Source organism: Protopterus annectens, chromosome 8.part0 (genome assembly GCF_019279795.1).
Source record: "Protopterus annectens isolate FY-2018-M chromosome 8.part0, PAN1.0, whole genome shotgun sequence".
In the NCBI taxonomy this organism is placed as follows: Eukaryota; Metazoa; Chordata; order Ceratodontiformes; family Protopteridae; genus Protopterus; species Protopterus annectens.
Window position 1 is genome coordinate 1,451,127,877 of NC_056741.1, and position 18,884 is coordinate 1,451,146,760.

Here is an 18,884-nt window from a genome sequence, read left to right on the forward strand (position 1 = left end):
CTCTGGAAAAAGTCACACATTATCTGTCTGTACAAAGGAGGAAATTCAACAGACATTAATAACTTTAAACCTATAGCAATCTTGTCTCACTTCTCCAAAATATGTGAAAAATGTATTCAAAAACAATTGCTAGACTGTCTAGTGCAGGAAGAACTCCTGTCCCCTACACAACATGTCTTCTGTCCTTCTCATAGTACTATCACTGCCCTTCTAACCTATATAGATACTGTCAATGAATCTAGAGATAACGGCAAACTACTTTCTTCCTTATTTCTAGACTTATCTAAAGCCTTCGACACAGTTTGTCAGAATAAACACCTACTTCAAATGTCCTCACTAGGCCTCTCTGAGCCCACCATTCTGTGGTTCAAAAGCTACCTGTCCAATAGGTATCAGACAATAAAATGACACTCCATGCTCTCTCCTTACCTACCAGTCACCACAGGTGTACCACAAGGCTCTATCCTTGGTCCTCTTCTCTTTAACATTTTCAGCAACATACATCCACACAACAGGCCCACCCTAACACAATATGCAGATGATTCCACTCTCATTTGCACATCTGACAACATGGTACACCTCCAAAAAATTACTCAGGAAGCTTTAGCAGCAACTGAAACATGACTTTGTAACTCACAACTCATGCTCAACCCAAAAAAAGTCCAAACTACTACTTTTTCCCTCAGATACCTCTCTCATATAAAAACAAAATTTAAAGTACTCTCTGTTCATAATACATCCATTGAAGTCACTTCTCATAGCAATCTATAAGACAAGATAGTGCATGATAATCTTACATTTGACCTACATATACAAAACTGCATAAGAAAAAGTCATCAAAGACTTGGGATGCTATACAGAGAAAAAAACGTTCTTACTGATGCAACTAAAACTACACTTGCCATTACTTATCTCCTCCCCACTCTTATTTATGGCGCCTCTATCCTTACTGACCTTCAAGCTTCACAAAAATTAAAACTTGAACAATGCTATAACAAAGCTGCTAAATTTACAGTTCATAGCCCTTTCAGAACCCACCACTGTATAGCACTGAAAAGCATATATTGGTTAGAACTGCCACATCATCTAATATATACACAACTTCTTACCACTTATAAAAATATCCAGCATTCATCTGCCAGTCCAGTACTAAAAAACATTCTACACGACTATGTTTCCAGTTGGTCATTGCAAACCAGTATCCAAAAACCCTGTTTACAAGTCTGTCAAATCTGCTGGGCATTGTCGGTACTCAAACAAGGTCGCTAAGGCCTGGAACTCTTTACCTGTGTCCATCAGGTCTTTACCTTCCATCCCATCTTTCAAAACCACTCTGAAAGACTTTCTAGTTAAAATCTATCTCTCCTCTTGCTCAAATCCAGGAAAAACTATATTCTGAACAAGTATCTTTTCATTCCTTATACTTCCTTACTCTCGCTTCTTCACTTACTTCCTTACCGCTATCTAATTCTCTTTTGACTTTTTCTCCAAATATACCATAAGCATGTTTTTCCCTCACCTCATATTGCAATTCTTATTTGTATTAGACTAATTTACCTTTACTTTCTCTACAAACTGTCTAAAATTTCTATAAATATTAAATGATCATCATATTCCTCGTATTGATTTTTAACCAATGTTTTTATATTATGTCTAATTTGTTATAATTATTTAAACTGTGAATGTTTTTGTTTTATTTTTGAAGATTGCAAAATTATTGTTCTTAAAATGTTTTGGCATAATTTGGAGCTTTTCTCCCCAAGCCTCCACTGAAAATGCTCTTTTGCCCAGATGATGTACAAACATACATTGACTTGTAACAACTTTACAAAATTTACCTTTAGTATTTTTAGAGATAGCATCCCTTGTTCTTAGGGAAAACCATTGGAAGAACTCACTAAAATATCAGGAATTAGTGTGGCAAATTCGTTTGGGTGGCCATGGTGATGCAGTGGTTAGTGTTGCCACCTCACAGCAAGAGGTTCTCCAGGTCAGTTCTTGACTGGGGTGCCTTCTGTGCAGAGTCTGCATGTCCTCTCTACAGTGGTGTGGGTTTCCTGTGAGTGCTTCAGTTTCCTCCTACATTCCAAAGACATGGTGCTGGTGGATTGGACACTCTAAATTGCCCCTAGGTGTGAGTATGTGCATGTGTGTGCCTACTTCGGAAGGTTGGGTTCTCGGCTGGCAACTTAACACAGTAAACTCCATTGCCAGTCATTCTGCGGACCATTATTCCACTGTGGCAACCCCTAATGGGAAAAGCTGAAAGAAGAAGTGTGGCAAATTCATTTAGATGCTACTTCCCAACCTAGTGTCAATGATTAGATTTCCATTGCCCCAGAGTTGGAGACATAGGGAAAAGCTGTGACATTTTTCAGTTATTTAGATTTTTATATGTGTATATTTATTAAAAAAAAAAAAATATATATATATATATATATATATATATATATATATATATATATATATTATTTTTTTACCTCTTCCATTTGGGTGGTTGCATTCACTGGATTTCTTGGTCATATTTTATGTAACTTAATTTTCTTTTTTCTTCGCAATTTATATGTAAAAGTTTTAAGGTACTGTCTCTTTAAATAATTAACGAACTGAGATCGGATATAAATTTATTTGAATCTATGTTAATATATGGTTCTGATGAAGTCTTTATGGATGAAAGCACTTAACCTTATTTAATACATTTTTTGTTTTTTAACAGTCCATTGTGTTGTCGGATGAGTTTCAGCATGGATTCATTGTTTAAGTTATTGGTGTTGCTTTATCCAGGCTAGAGGGTCATATTTCTGTTGTTTTGCAACTGCAGAAATATTAACTGAGTTGGATACATAACAGTAGCTAGGAACAGGTTGAAGAGGAGACATGAGGGCTTTTTGTTTCATAAATCACAGTGTAATTAGGATTAGGGGCCCTTTCCCCATTGTTGTAGGATCCCAGGGTGGAGTGGGGAGGATTATCCTCCAGCAAAGATATTGGAGGTAGGTTTTTATTTATGATATTGTTTGGGAAAGTATTTTTTTTTATTTTTAAAACAAGAAACATCTTTATTAACTCATTACATCCAACTGATGCCTCCAGGTGCATCTGCAGTTAACTCCTACTGAAGCCTCTGGGCGTCAAATATTACTTGTTCATATTTGCATCAATAATTTCAAAATCATGCTATTTACAAGGTTTTAAAAGATTTCATCTTAAACCTTACACAATTGCAAACTCAACTCCATTAATAGTTGACCTCTTTCTACTGCAGGTATATAGATATTAACAGCTGACTTTATATTAATTTATTTTGATATAATTTTCACATTTTTCTAAATATTTCAACAACCAAGTAACACAGATAGAACCCCTTAGCACCATATGAAAGCTCTTAGCTAGATGAATAAAATGCTGCTGGCAGTATGTGTGTAATTTTAGTGGTTACAAAATATTAAGAATGTAATAGTTACTGTGTTTACTGTGATTTACAAAATTCATTTTAAGGCCTAGAACCTAAATAATACTACCACTATAAAACAGTTCTGCTGAAGAGTTTGCCATTTATACTTCCATCATAGCCACTATGGTTCCAGAGATACAGACAGTTATTTGAAATGTGAAGACATAATTTAATTCTGACAAAAGGCTTAGGCTCCACCTATTGAAAGTTACAGTGCAAACTTCCTGAGCTCCATTGGATTGAATGAGTTAAAGTATCACTTATGACAGGCAATCACACATTTATATAAATGAAAAATATTGACATAATCTTAGTTGCAAGCATTATACATCGCAAACCATATTGACTTAATTTTATTTGCAAACATTATACATCACTTTATAATCTATCCATTCATTTGTCAGTCAAACATTACATAGTTCATTCATCATTCAAATCCTGCCTTCTTTTAAACTTATTCATCCCCTGTATGAATTGTTGCCACAGTTCCCATTTTTTCTATGTAATTTGCTCCTACCCTTTTCTGAAGATCCCAATTGCAGTTGTTTTATTTCTGTTACTATATTCACTACTTCTAGTACAGTTGGTTTAGACTTTGATTTCCATTTTCTAGTAACTGCTTTTTGGCAGCCAACATAATTAGACTTAACAAGCCTTACTATGTTTAGGCAATTCTGATTCTGTATCATATCTCAGAAAAATAATTTCCCCTAGATACACCAATTTGCTCGCCCAGTACCTCTGCCAACTCATCACACTTCCAGAAAATATGTTCCCAATTAACTCTTTCCCATCACACCACCAATATTTGCTGTCTACCTGAGGAAAAATTCCCTGGAGTTTACTTGGGGTATAAAAGTACCTATGTAGACATTCCCAAGCAAAAATCCTAACTCTTCTAGATTTTGATGATATTTGGGGGACATAGATATAACAATTTCTTTACCATTGAGTTTTTGTGAATCGCATATCCAGTCACTCTTCTCAATCCTTTATAACCTCCTCTGATTCTTTTCTTATAGTTATCATGCAATATTTTATATGCTCTACTAATTATTCATTTTTTAACAGCAGCTTCTGTTCTAGATTCTACTAAAAACTCTACCAGTGCTGGTCTTTCATTTAGGATTCCCCTATTTCTTTCTCTTCACCTTTACTCTTATATCAATCCTTGGTAGGAAAGGCAATCTCTAACTTGTAGTCCAAATAAATTCCTGGGATCTTCCCATTCTCTAGTTATTTGCTTCCAATACTTTGATTCCTTTGCCAGTTTTCTCCAGAACATTCCAGCCCCCTCTTGTCTATTATCGTATCCATAATTGCAATCATCCCTATCATCAGAATTTCCTTTCTACATTCCTGTGTTGTTAGTTCTTAGAATACTTTCTCCTATTTTATTAATATAATATTCTGTATGATTATTGTTATTCTTCTTAAAGATCTGCATTCAAAATCCCAATCTCTTCTTGTTTCTTGAGGCTCCACCCTGTTTCATCGTCATCCCTTTCCACTTTGAGTTATAGCTTTCTGCTTGTGCTGTGTATAGGAACACTGTGGGAAAGTAGTATTTTTATGCTGTTGTCAATGTTGTGTTTCATGATTGTGTGCACTTGGTGAAAGTTGTATGCACTCTGTTTTTATAATTTTGCTGTTTGCTCTTATTTTCAGTTGACCAATGCAGATATAATCCTGAAGATATGTGAGCCCAGAAAATTAAAATCTGGAAGTGCATTCCCTTATTTCTCATCAATGTATAAAGAACTGACAAAGTAAAATAACATCATTTTAGATTCATTTTTATACTGAGCAGCAGGCCATCTTTTGTGCATTCTACATTCATCTTCATCAAAAGGCTCTTTATCTTTGTCTCACTTTCAGCAGTCAGAGTATGATCGTTTGCATATATGAGGCTGTTAGTACATCTCCAAGCAATTTTGTTCCTAACACCTGATTCATCTGGATAATATATTCATCATGTAAATTAAATAATTAGGATTGCAATAGGTAGCCTTGTTTCACTCCTTTTTCAAATTCTAAACCACTCAGTTATCCCATATTTCTACCAGCCATTGATTCTTGTTCTGCATACAGATTCCTCATGACATGAATATGATGACTAAGTGTCTCCACTTATCATAGAACTTGTCACAACTAGGTATGGTCTGCAAAGTCAAAGAATTCAGAGTAGTTAAATAGCAGAAGTAAATATTATACAGGACCTCCCTTGTTTTCCCTATTCCTTGTATAAAAGGGGTGATTAAAATATTGCAATTGCCTTCTCAAGTGGCGTCAGGTTGGTCTTAGCTCATCCCTGCCTGCCTTGGGTGGACCTGTACAGTACAGCTGAAAGGTTTACTGAGTTATCTGACAAGTTAAGAAGGTGGGGAAGCATACCTATACATATACATACACACACACATATATATATATATATATATATATATATATATATATATATATATATATATATATATATATATATATATGGGTCTACTTTTATTTGTCGGCATTACTTTTCTTCGACAAACAAAAGTATGACCTGAATTACAGGAAAGTGCACTTCAACGAAAGTGCACTTTTGTGAATTCCTGTTCACCAAACCGCTAATAAAAATAAAATTGCACACTGTAAAGGAGTTTTGTAGGAGGGGCAACCCCTCTGCACCCCCCCATGTGGGGGGCTGCACCCCCTACCCCCGCTACTTTATATATACTAATTCCAAGATAGCGATACATGCTACAAGCATGCTACAGTAGGGATAAGGGAATAAACATGTTTCCCCATTGTAGTGTGATCTCGGAGTTAGTATATATAAAGTAGCAAGGGTGTGGATGTTTGTGGATAAGGGAAGGTGAGTGATAACTCTATAGCATGTTTCTTGTTAAGTGGCTACACTGAAGGTGAAGAAAAAGTAAAAAAATGTATCAGACAAGACTTCCCATTAAGTTTCATCAAAATGTTTTTCTTAGTAACTCTAAATAAGGAGTTAAAAAGAGAAAAGTGAAGCATGGAAATATAAATTAGCCTAAAAGGTAATGTTCTGTGTTTTACTAACTATCTATGAATCACTACGGAGCCAGGTGGTTGGTACTGATGCATATAATTGTTTATCAGTCTTACAGATAGCAGCAAATATTGTAGAAACATTACATGAGGAAGAGTTATATTCCTTACAGGATATTCATTAACAGTGCAGAGTGTTTTATTTTTTTTCTACCATCAAAATAGTTGACATTTAATAGTAATATTTTTATATGGTGTAACACTAGTTCAGCTAAAGTACAGGAAAGAAATGATAAATCTGAAACGGGTCATCTAAAGTACAGGAAAGAAATTATTAAATTTGTAAAGGGTATTAACAGTAACATTGTACAATAGGGTACAAACAGAAAATGCACTTGGGCATTCTGAGACAGTGTGGCAACTCTCTAATGTACACAGACAACCCTCTCCTCTTACCTCTCAACACTAATACATGTGAGAGATGTAGTTATATCACCAAAGCAGTGCACACTCCAACCAAGAGTGGACTAGCTGGTCAAGAGGACAAGGTCAACACCTCCAACTCACTACATAGAACACACAGCCCTCCAAAACACCAACCATCACAACCCACACATAGAAACACACACCATACACCCACCTTCATGGAGGCTCTCAATAAAAATGTACCCAAACAACAGAGACCCCCGTGACAGGAACGCACTCCACCACCACAACACAACACCAACCCCAGAACACATAGCTCACCACCACAGTGTGCCCCTCAGCCTAATCCCTTGAGGCAAAACACTTTGCCCAATGAACTAATCATAAGAAACACAATTGTGAGGCACACTGATACCCCACTTACTAAGTTGAACAAGGAGAAGATGGCAGTCAGTTATCTATCAGCTGCCAGGATCCGCCACATAATACATACACTCAGGTCATTCCACAACAAGTACAAATATGACTCAGTCATTGTCCATGTGGGTGTGAATGACCTGAGATATACCTCCCTGGACTACATGAACAGAGATGTGATGGAACTCACGGATTATGTGGCTTAGGCAGGTATGACCCTAGCCCCGAGCAGTATTCTACCGTCACACAGAATGATACCACAGTATGAGCAGAAAATGATTGACTTCAACAATTGGCTAAGTTTCTGGTGTCATTCTAAGGGGATCCAATATCTGTCTGCCTGGGACGACATGATTGACAGACCTCAATGCTTTGCCAGAGATGGCCTGCATCTATCACCTCTGGGATTCTGGATACAGGCTAAGGTTCTTGCCACCCCTATAGTGCATTTTTAGGCAGTGTTCCAAAGACCAGAATTCCACTATAACAGCTACAAAATGCAATCTGAAGGTCATGCTGCTCAATGCTAGAATTCTAAATCTCAAGATGCACTTGCTTGAAGCTCTCCTCAAAATGGAAAATGTCAACATCTGTGCTGTAATGGAGACCTGGTTTAAAGAGGCAGAAAACACCCCTGCGCTCCCAGGCTACTACTCATTCCATACTTTTCAGCCACAGAATACAGTGGTAAGCTCCAAAGGTGGTGGTGTCTCCATATTCTTAAAGGATGCGCACACATCCAAACTGGTAGCCCAGCATAATGCATCTGAGATACTTCAGGTACAACTAACACTGGGTAAGGCAGCGATACAAGTCATAGCTTGCTACAGAGCCCCAAACATGTCTTTAGACTCTCACTCCAAGTTCTTAAGCACCCTGCAGTCTGTCAAGGTCCAACCCAATATTCTCATACTGGGTGACATCAACTACCCCTCCATCAACCGGGAAAACTATTCAAGTACTAATGTACAGGCCCAACACTTTCTGGAATTTATCAGTTCCAATGCCCTGGACCAGCTCATTCTGACCCCCTCTAGAGGAAGCAACATCCTCGACCTGGTTATTACCAACATTGGAGACCGTTGCTCCACACCTATAGTCAATTCCTCCCTGGTTAAATCTGACCACACCCTAAAAAACTTCTATAAAGCTGACTTTGGGCTCCTAAAAACAGAGGTGGCTAACTTCTCAACACCCATGCCAATGGAAAATAGCTGCACAACTGCAGAATCATGCACCAATGCACTGTACGAGCATGTACACAAACGCATGGACCTTGCCATACCAAATAGAACTAAGACGTTCGCCTCCAAAAAAGGAAGCCAATCTGGTGGTCCCCAGTCATCAATAAACTCTACAACAGGAGGAAGAAACTGTTGCTGAAAAAAATAAAGTCACAAGACTGGATAACCTCCCTTATCCTTCTCAACAAAAAGCTGAGATCCCTTATCAGATCCTCTAAAGCCAGCTATAAAGGCAGAATTCCGGCTGACACCAAAAACAACCACAAAGCCTTCTACAGCTGTATCAAAAACCTCCAAGGCAATACCCAGATTTGCTCTGAGTTATTGCATAATGGCACTTCCTATACTGAGCCATAAATATAGCCAACATACTGGCCGACAGATTCAGTGCAAACTTTACCCCTCCCCCCCAAGGGCCTTATCACTTTACTAGAAGAAAGCCTGGTACCCACCATTTATGTGGCACAGGTAAAAGCTGCATTGTGCAAAGCCAAGAATACAATGTCCATGGGACCTGATAATATCTCTGGCTGCATCCTACATGAGCTACAAAATGAACTGGCACCACATCTGTATGCCCTGTTCAATTACAGCCTTACCTCAGGCTATATCCCTAATGAATGGTGCACTGCTACAGTCATCCCACTCCATAAAGGGAGAGCAACTACAGACTCTGGTAACTATTGCCCCAATAGCCTGATGAGTCTGGTATGCAAAGCTATGGAGTACATTATCATGGTTCTGCTTAACAAAGAAATAGGCAATCTAAAAACTCTTGACCCCACACAGTTTGGCTTTGTCAAGGGGAGAGCCTGCCTACTGAATCTGGTTGACATCTTCGAGGCAGACGCCAAGGCTGTGGATGAGAGTAAGGCAGTGCATGCAGCCTACCTTGACCTGGCCAAGGCCTTTGATACCATTCCCCATCAGGTATCATTTATAAACTCAGCAAACTAGACATCAACCCTTACATCACTAGGTGGTTTGCAAATTGGCTCACAGACAGGACACACAGAGTGAAAGTTGCAGATTACAAGTGAGACTGTCGACCAGTTATGAGTAGAGTCCCACAAGGCTCTGTCCTAGGCCCTCTCCTGTTTGCCAACTACTTCTTGGAAGTCCTGACCAACAAATAAGGACTCTGGCTGACCACGTTCACTGATGACTGCAAGCTAGGAGTCATTATCAACTCCCCAACTGATGCAGACATTCTGCAAAAGGGTCTCTCTGAGACCAATGACTGGTGTCAGTAGCATGGTGTGAAGCTTAATGCCAAAAAATGCATTATCATCCCCTTTGGAAAAAATGCAGTTCCCATGAATTACCATGTTGATGAGAGCCCACTGAACACTGAAGGGGGCATAAGAGATCTGGGCACACAGGTCAACAGCAACCTCACCTTCAACCACCACATTGCCACTGTGGTCAGAAAGTCCTTCTACATGACACATCTCATAGCCAAAGGTTTCGCATCTAGGAAGAAAGAGGTCATCATCTCTCTCTACTCATCCCTCATTAGACCAATCATCAAATATAATGCCCTGTTTGGCATGTACCTGACCAGACACATACAATAGCTGGAGAGGCCACAGAAGTACCTCACAGAAAAGATCCTAGGCCTTAAACACATGTTCTACATGGACAGACTCAAGAAACTTCAGCTGTTTTCAGCCTCTTATCATCTACTTAGAGGTGATCTTTGCTTGACTTACAAGGCCATGTCTGACCCAGCCCCACTTGAAATGCTACACCTAAAGAAATACCAGTCCCCCCATGCCACATGCTCCAGACATCACAACCTCATTACCACAATTAACAGAACAAGTTCATCTCCCAAAGACTGCCCATACTCTGGAATAAGCTTCCCATTCATGTCAAGCAGAGCACCTCACTGGCCCTCTTCAAGAGAAATCTTGACAAGTGGATGGGTAACAGAAAGTTCTCCCCAGGGATCTCTCCAGTTGCCCTACTGGATAGGGGCACTGTGAACTAACATCAGGTGGGCAATATTTTAGGGCTAGGCTTGTAAAGGCTCCAGGGCAATTAGCCTACTACACACCTATGAACCTAAAAGTAAATGTTTTCACTTTTTCATAAGAGAATATTGATTTACTAACATTTGTTTAGGATTCATGTGTTTAACCTATTATTTATAGTTGTCATTAGAAGCCAAATGTTTAGAATTTTAATTCAGCTTAAGTCATACATAGTTAAGTTGCACTCATTAAGAGATCTGCAGCATTCTGAGCCTCCAACATAAACCCTAATGTTTAGCACAATATAGTTTTACCCCTCAGCAGTTGGGAAACATTTTTATGTATTCCTTTCTGACAACATACAGAGGGTGGCTGTAATTTTTCAATCTCTATATTTGTTGAGCAGAACAGCTTAGAGACTACCAAATTAGGCATGTCTTATAGCAATACAAGAGATGTAACAATAAATATCCTGTTTACATAATGACTTGATTAGGACTTGTTGTGGTATTGCCACCATTACTGAGATGTGGTTTCACGATTATTACTAGATATGTACTTTTGATGGGTAAAATTTTATTGTCTAAGGGAGAAATAAAAACACAAAAGTCAGGGTGTGCCAGCCTATGTACCAACCATCCGCAAGGTTGTAGAGGTGACATTGTTCTATAACAATAACAACAAAGTCATCTGCCTCCTATTGTGACTACTTCTAAAAGATGTTGACTGGACAACTGGTTGTAATTTATAGACCAACTAAATACTCTGTCAGTGATTTAGAAAAAATATATATATCAACATTTTATAATCAGTGGACATGTATATTAAGGTCTTATTGTGGATATTGGCTTTCGTAAAATGAAATGAAACATTCTTGACAGACTATCCCATTAAAAAATACTGTTCGCCTCATTTTTTTTAAGTCCGAAGATGTGCCACATATATACAAAACCTACCAGGGAGTCTCACATTTTTGACTGTTTGTTTAAAAGTGGAATAAATGTAGATTACAGACCGTTTACTACTAAACCTACTAGTGATCATCTGATACTATTCAATGAGTTATTAAGAAACAAGTTACCTTAATTTAATATTGGCTGACAAACCATATAATTTATATTTCATATTAATTATGTCAAAGCATTATTGCCAGATATATAATTGGAGATCCAGCAAACTAATAAATAGTATAAGGAAACTGATAAACATGAAGAATTGTGTGCGTTATACATGGAAACATACTAGTGGTTGGCATTCAAGGTAAATGTAACAGATTAGCCAAACAGACAAAACATGCTGCCATTTTAAAACAAGAGGAGGAGGACTGTGTTAAGACTTGTAATTTGAAATTGGACATTTTTATCAGATAATGCTACCAGATTATTTCTTAGGTGGATATTATGGACTTCATACTTTCCTTTATTTTATCTGATTTTTAACATTATAACAAGAAATATGCAGATAATGCTGAAAGCTGTGAGATGTGTGAGAAGATAAATAGATATGCTAGTATTAAAAGTATGTTATTTTATTTATTTTTGCTTACTGGATTAGAACACTGATCAGAACTGGCCAGTTGTGTTTATATATATATATATATATATATATATATATATATATATATATATATATAGATATGTATATAGGTTCATAGGTTTAGGTTCATAGGTTCATACTAGGCTATCTGCCCTGAGGCAATTATAAGCCTAGCCCAATTCTGTATGGCTTACACCACCCCTTGATTTGAGTATACTGTGCCCTTTAAGGTTTAGTTTACTGTGCCTCTGTCTAATAGTGACACGGGAGTAATCCCTGGGACAAACCTACGATATATATATATATATATATATATATATATATATATATATATATATATATATATATATATATATATATGTGTGTGTGTGTGTGTGTAGGAAGCAACAACAATATAGAACAATAAATAATATAGTGGAGCAGAGGAGAAATTGAGGTCTGCTATGTTTTAGTTGAGTGTGGGTAAGACAGAGGAATAAGTTGAGAATGGATTAGGTGATGTTACCATTACAGAAGCAGGAAGACTTGATTTGAGTCTGAAGGCAGAATTTAAACCAGAGATAGAATTTGGAGTAATCTAATATTTCTTTCAGATGGAGAAGAAGATGTTTCCAGTGGCTGGGTGTGGAATACTACTGTGGTGAATGAATGTTTTGTGCAACAGAGGAGAGTTCTTGGGATAGAAATGGATGATGATGTTTGAGAGTACTGCATAGATTATAACAGGAGGAGGTTTTAACTGGAGTTGGAAGCAAGAGGGGAGAAAGCATCCACAATTGTTGTCAGAGGGTTTAATTCCCCAATGTGTTAGGCTTTATCTCTGTATTTTAAGAGTTATTTAAGCTCTTTAGTTATGCAGATGTTTTATTGTTTGAGTGAACTTTGCAGGTGGAGAAAAATCGATCCTGGACCATAAAGTAGAGTTGGTAGGGTACGTGCTTCAGAATTAGCATCATCATCATCAATGTCGTCATTGAGAATGGAGGACCAGGAAAAGGAGTGTAGAAAGATTTAAATGTGGTGGTGATGATGATAGACTGAGCCCTGAATGTCTTGACAATATGAGGGAGTGTCAGGAATTGTGTGATATAAATGTGATGGGGCACTGATCACTAAGGGTAGGTAGAAAACCTGAGATGTTAAATATGCAGGTAGTGATGCTAATAACGAGTAGGTTGAGGGTGGACTGCTTTTAGGATTTGTGTTTCAGGCTGGTGGGCTCAGAAATGTGTTGATTAGAATGTGGTCAGCTAGAAATTCAGAGATGTCAGATGAGTGGAGTCAATAGAAGTTGAGGTTAAAGTCCCTGTATCTTGTTATGTTGTTTTTAGGAGAAAATGTGAGAATTTGTGAGATTCAAAAAGCAACTTTTTTTTTATGTGAGGAAGGGTATAAGGTGTAGATGTGATGGCTAAAACAGCAGGTTTATTGTGGGTAGAGGAGAATTTAAAGATAATTCAGTTAGGAGTAGTGTCGATCTTTTGCCTTAGCTTGGGTGATGATGGTGTGAGTTATGTGTTTTCTGTATGAGTAAGACTCCTCTAAGGTTAGGGATCATGGTGGAATTTGTAAAAAGGTATGAGTTGTTTGAAATTATGAGTGTTGCCTTTTAGCCACGACACTTTCATAGCTGGCATGCCCGGGTTGTGTTTAGTAATGAAGGCATTAATCTGGCTCAATTGGTTTTTCATGCTTGGAACATTTAATTGAGCACAGGATCATGTACATTAGAATGGGTTGGATAGCCATGGGGGACCTGAATTTGGTTTGATATCACCAATTAAAAAAGTGGAAGATTAATGTAAGAGGAATTGCTCTTTTGCTCAAATTGAAGAATTGCTCTTTTGGGCTACATATAGAAGCCTGTGGTGTTATAATGGAATTGTTTGCAAAAAGCAAGCATAAACTGTGATTTGGCAAAAAATCAGTGAAGAGCTGTGGTTGTGTCTGTAAAGGTGATGAGGCTGACTTGAAGGGCAAGTCTGAAATGGGACTGAAGATGTATGTGTGGGATGTGAGGGAATGTTCATAGTATGAGTATTGCATGTGCTTGGCAATTAAGGAAGAATGGTGACTTTAAAGGGAAAGTAGAAGTACTGATGTGCTACGTAGGAACAGAAAGAGAGAAATAACGTTTTTGGAGAGATGTTAGGTATTGTTATTTCATAGGTAAAGTGGAGGTGGTGAATCTTTAAGGGTAGGAGTATGTGGGAAAATAGCTATAGAACTAGGGTGGGAAGATATGAAAAGAAACAAATCTTTCTTCCTGTTTTTTGTAAAGTTATTGATGGCTATGTTTCTGTTGTGTGTGCATCTCTAAATATTATGAGAATGCAATGGCTGATATCAATGATGCACATTTTGATGAAGATATCAAAAGAAAACTCACAATCATTCCCTGATAAATGTCATAACATCTACCTTAATTACCAACAAATCAGTCCAATGTGGCATCAGTTAAACATCTTATGGGGGGGGCTGTATATCCCCCATTGTACACTGCAGCATCAGTCTTGGATCATGAATCCAAGCAATTGATATGGGGGTAGAACCCACAGGACTGAAGGAGAGTCTGCTGCCTGCACAGAAAGTATATTAGCTTTGATTGAGTAATTTGTCAGCACTGGAGATTCCTGCCAAAAGCATTCATTATTTAGTAACGAGTGAATGTGTATTATTCCAGGTAAGGGTAAAAAGAAGCATACAAAGGTATAGGTAGGATGCTGTACCTCCAAGTTTAAGTAATTGTTAATTTTCTTTAAATATTGCATTGTAGAAGTGCTAATTGCACAAGTAACAGTCATCTGTGACTTCAAATACAAGGCAATACACTAATGTTTGACTTTTGTTTTCAGCAGAGACAAATTCATCTTCAGAAAATGCAATCATTTCAGATGGCTACACAAATGTGAATACCAGAAGTAAGGAAACTTAGTTTGATCCATATACTTTTATTCATTGTTTGGAATCGACACATTTCATCTTGAATTTCCTGCTTATCTCAATATAATCTGGGTCAAGGAATTCAGTAAGTAGAATTAAGGAAATGAATGCCGACAAAGTATAGAGAAGCATAGCTGAGGAAATGAATTCCAAACTGAAAGTTAAAGCTTCATGGTAGCATGAAAAATAATGTTTCATATAATTTTATTGAGCAGATGGAGTGAAATGAAAAAGGCATGAAATGGGCAGTACTGAACAAATAGCAAAGTAACAGAATATTTTAAAAGATCTCTGGATAATTAGAAAACATGAGGCAGAATGGGAGAGACAAGTGCAGGCTGCAAGCTGCAGTTATGGGCAAAATAGATAAGTCATCAAACTTGTCCTGCTGCCATAAGTATGTATGTCTGTAATTAGTCCTGTTCCATCGGTTACCTCTGGTGGCTTATTCCCACCCTCTTGTTGGACAACTTAATGACATGGTAAAAGGGTGTATACCTTTTGTCTCATTGAGAAGGATGCAAGGATATAAATATTTTATCAAGTGAGAAGGTTCTGGTGACCACAGATTTCACAAGGATACTAGCAGCAGAACAGAGGTGAACATTAAAATTGTGCCTAACCTACAACAACAGCCTTCTAAATGACACAAGACACTACTTTCCAGAACTAGAAAAGTAGCTCAAGGTGATTTATAGAGACCAGCTGCATATACTGTTAATAAACAATGTAGACAAAGACATTGGAGAAGAAGAAAGCAGAATCTGGAATTGCAAACTGAGATATGGTGAAGTATTTTTCATTGTAGGTTTGCAATTTATCACAAAGGTATTAAAATTAGGAGACTAGATGGGCCAAGATGTCCTTATCTGTTATCAAAAATCTGTTTCTGTGCCATTATGAAATTCCACATTGTGCTCATTCATTCATACATTTATTAATTCCATTGTTTATTCACTTGTCCGTGTGTAACAATGACTTTATTTACACACTTCTTTGGATGATATGATGTTGATAATTAATGAAGAATCTGAATGTCTTAATAGATTCTCATTTTGCTACCAGCAGTAGTACTGTTTACATGACAGGAAATGTAAAAAGGGTTAAGATAAGTGACTTGAGCCCTAGTATTTAACTATAAATATAAGAAGAGTTCATGACATGAGTAAAGAAGACCAGGAACTGAACAGATGTAACTTGCTAGAGGATAATTCAAGTGTGTGTGGTAAGAGGATGGCTGTACTAATGAAGACGAATCTCGTGATTAATACTGTAGTACTGGACTTATTCAGAATTCCAGAAGAACTTCAATAATCCATCATGGATATAAGCATGAAAAACATCACTTGAGAAGTGAGTTGTGTAACCATATCTTTACAAACGTTGAACAGCGCTCACACTCAAATTAGTGATATAGCTTAAAAATATAGTGGTTCATTTGAATAGGTAAAGTCACTGATGCCATTATGATAGTATAGAGTATTCTATCAGTAACTTCCACACCAAATAAAAAAGCCTGCTTCTCTCTGACTGTTTTCTGCTAAAAAAAGAAAACAGTCCGGTTTCTGTTAAATTTGACATGAACATTTGATAGATATTTTAAAAATTCTTGATTTGTTTCTGACCTACCAATCTCAGACAGCTTTCATCAGTGATAATGTAAGAAGCACTATGGAACATTTACCCTCTAATTGCAATATAGTATTAAATAAGCCTTGAGTGGAAGCAGGCTGGTCTCGCATCTGCATGCAACTGCACAGAATCACATACGTTTATCCCCCTATATAGTAATCTCAAGCAGTGCTGATACTTCAAGGTTCAAAATTGGTGCTAAGCAATGTCCTGTTTCCTTTATGTACTCTCTCTATCTTTCATTCTATTTTTCTGGCATTGAATTTTAGCTCATATTGATTTTCTCCTTCTCCACCATAGTGTTTTGTGCTTTCCAATGTTTTTCATGAACAAGTGCAGAAAGTATTCTGCCTTAAATCTGCTGCTGATTTAGTCTCTTGCTAACATCTCAACTTTAATGTATTCTTCCTCATTTAGGTTATTTCTTGTTTATTCATTTAACTATGTTAACCAGTAAGTGAATTTGTCAAATGACCATTTTCAGCCATAGCTGGGGCCAGTAGACAGAAACAAACTTTTCAAAACAGCATTTATAAACGGATTGCCTCCCAAGTTATATTTCAAATGTTTTCATTCCAGCTACATTATTGCCAACATTCATCTACACAAATCACTGCATTATATGGAAGGATAATTTGTTTATAGTTTATAGTTTGAGCTTGCTTTCCTGTACCAGCCAAACATTAACAGTGTGTTTATCTGTCACATTCCTATTTACTACATTTCCACAATGTTCGGTCTCTGTTAATCTGACTTTAGAGTTTCTTGGGGTTTTTTTATAATATTAGTTATAACTATTGGCTTAAAACTTGAACAGAGTAAGTTAAAGTTAATATGAGATAAATTAGTGTAATTTTGAGCTTTGGACTGAGAACAAGATGAAATGGTTGATAACAGATATGTGACATTTTATCAAATGCTGTCTGTTGGAACTCTGTCTTTTTCCTCACAGTATCTCATATCCTCTATTCTACCTTGTTCTAACAATCTAGCAAAGCTAGAATTTCCACTTTGTGATTAGGGTTACCACCTGTCTCTCTTTGCGATGGACAGTCCCTCTTTGGGCAGCTGTTTCCTGTGAAAAATCCTAACAAATTGCAAATGTCCTGAGATTTTAGGACAAAAATATTTCCTATGTTTTCTTTAGTTGTTGCATAAAACAGCTATTTTGTATATGAAACACCTAAATGTTATATGAAATAGCATAAGCAACTCAAATGCTACAAGAATGAGATTTTATTTTAGCAAGAAAGTGAAGTTCTGACCTTTACACTGGCCGTGGGTATGTTTTGTCTTGCAGTATCTCACATTTCTACAAAAAATGTCCCACTTTGGGCATTTGAAAAGGTGGCAACCCTATTTGTGATACCTTAAACTTCTTGTATTAGAGGTGACATGGTATATGTACAGATCACCCTTTAAGGGCATCAGGTGTTTCAGCTAAATGGCAATCCTGAAGGTCCACAACTTTTTCTGTTAAGGCTATTTATGGACAATTTCAGGCCAATAACACCAAACCCCACTGTCTATGTGCATGCATGCTTCTGCATTCTTATGGCATCATCAGCACAGCATAAGTAGAATGCTTGGCTAACATTTGGGAACACAGGGTTGTTGTACCCAATTGATATCCAAAAAAATTAAGGTGACTGCAAAATATCCCAACTAACAAACTAAAACAGGCAGAAACATGCATGTCCACAGCTAGTTGGGTTTGGCTTTATTGGCCTGAAATTGTCCATAAATAGACCTAAAAGAAAAAGTCACGGACATTCAGAATTGCCATTTAACTGAAACACCTGATGCCCTTAAAGGGTGATTTGCATATATCACGTCACCTCTAATACAAGAGGTTTAAGGTATGACACAGTGGGAAGTCTAGCTTTGCTAGATTTTTCTTTTGGTTTTTAACCGACTGGTTTTTCTGTGTGACCTTTTTACTCATTGTTTTACCGTGTACTAACAAGGAAAGGTACGTAACATAGTAGTTAGTATGATGAGCTGCAGTTCTACAGATTTATACTGATTTCTGACCTATCCTGGAGAACAAACTAGTGATGAAACGTGTGTGTGTGTGTGTGTGTGTGTGTGTGTGTGTGTGTGTGTGTGTGTGTGTGTGTGTGTGTGTGTGCGTGTGTGTGTGTGTGTATGTGTACATGTGTGCAAGTTACTACTCAAAATGAGAAATTCAGAGGTCCACACACAATAGTTATGATCAGACTGTATATGTGCCCAGTATCCAGTAGGTAAATG

General features: G+C 37.3%; 1 protein-coding gene across 1 annotated transcript in view; it reads left to right on the forward strand.

Annotated features, from left to right (window-relative positions):
• The window catches only part of LOC122808501 (CXADR-like membrane protein), an 874,569-nt gene that overhangs the window by 608,133 nt on the left and 247,552 nt on the right, over positions 1 to 18,884 (forward strand). The window contains exon 5 of the mRNA XM_044079457.1: positions 14,912 to 14,977. Within this exon, the coding sequence (XP_043935392.1) occupies positions 14,912 to 14,977 (66 nt within the window). The remainder of the gene's footprint in view (positions 1 to 14,911; positions 14,978 to 18,884) is intronic.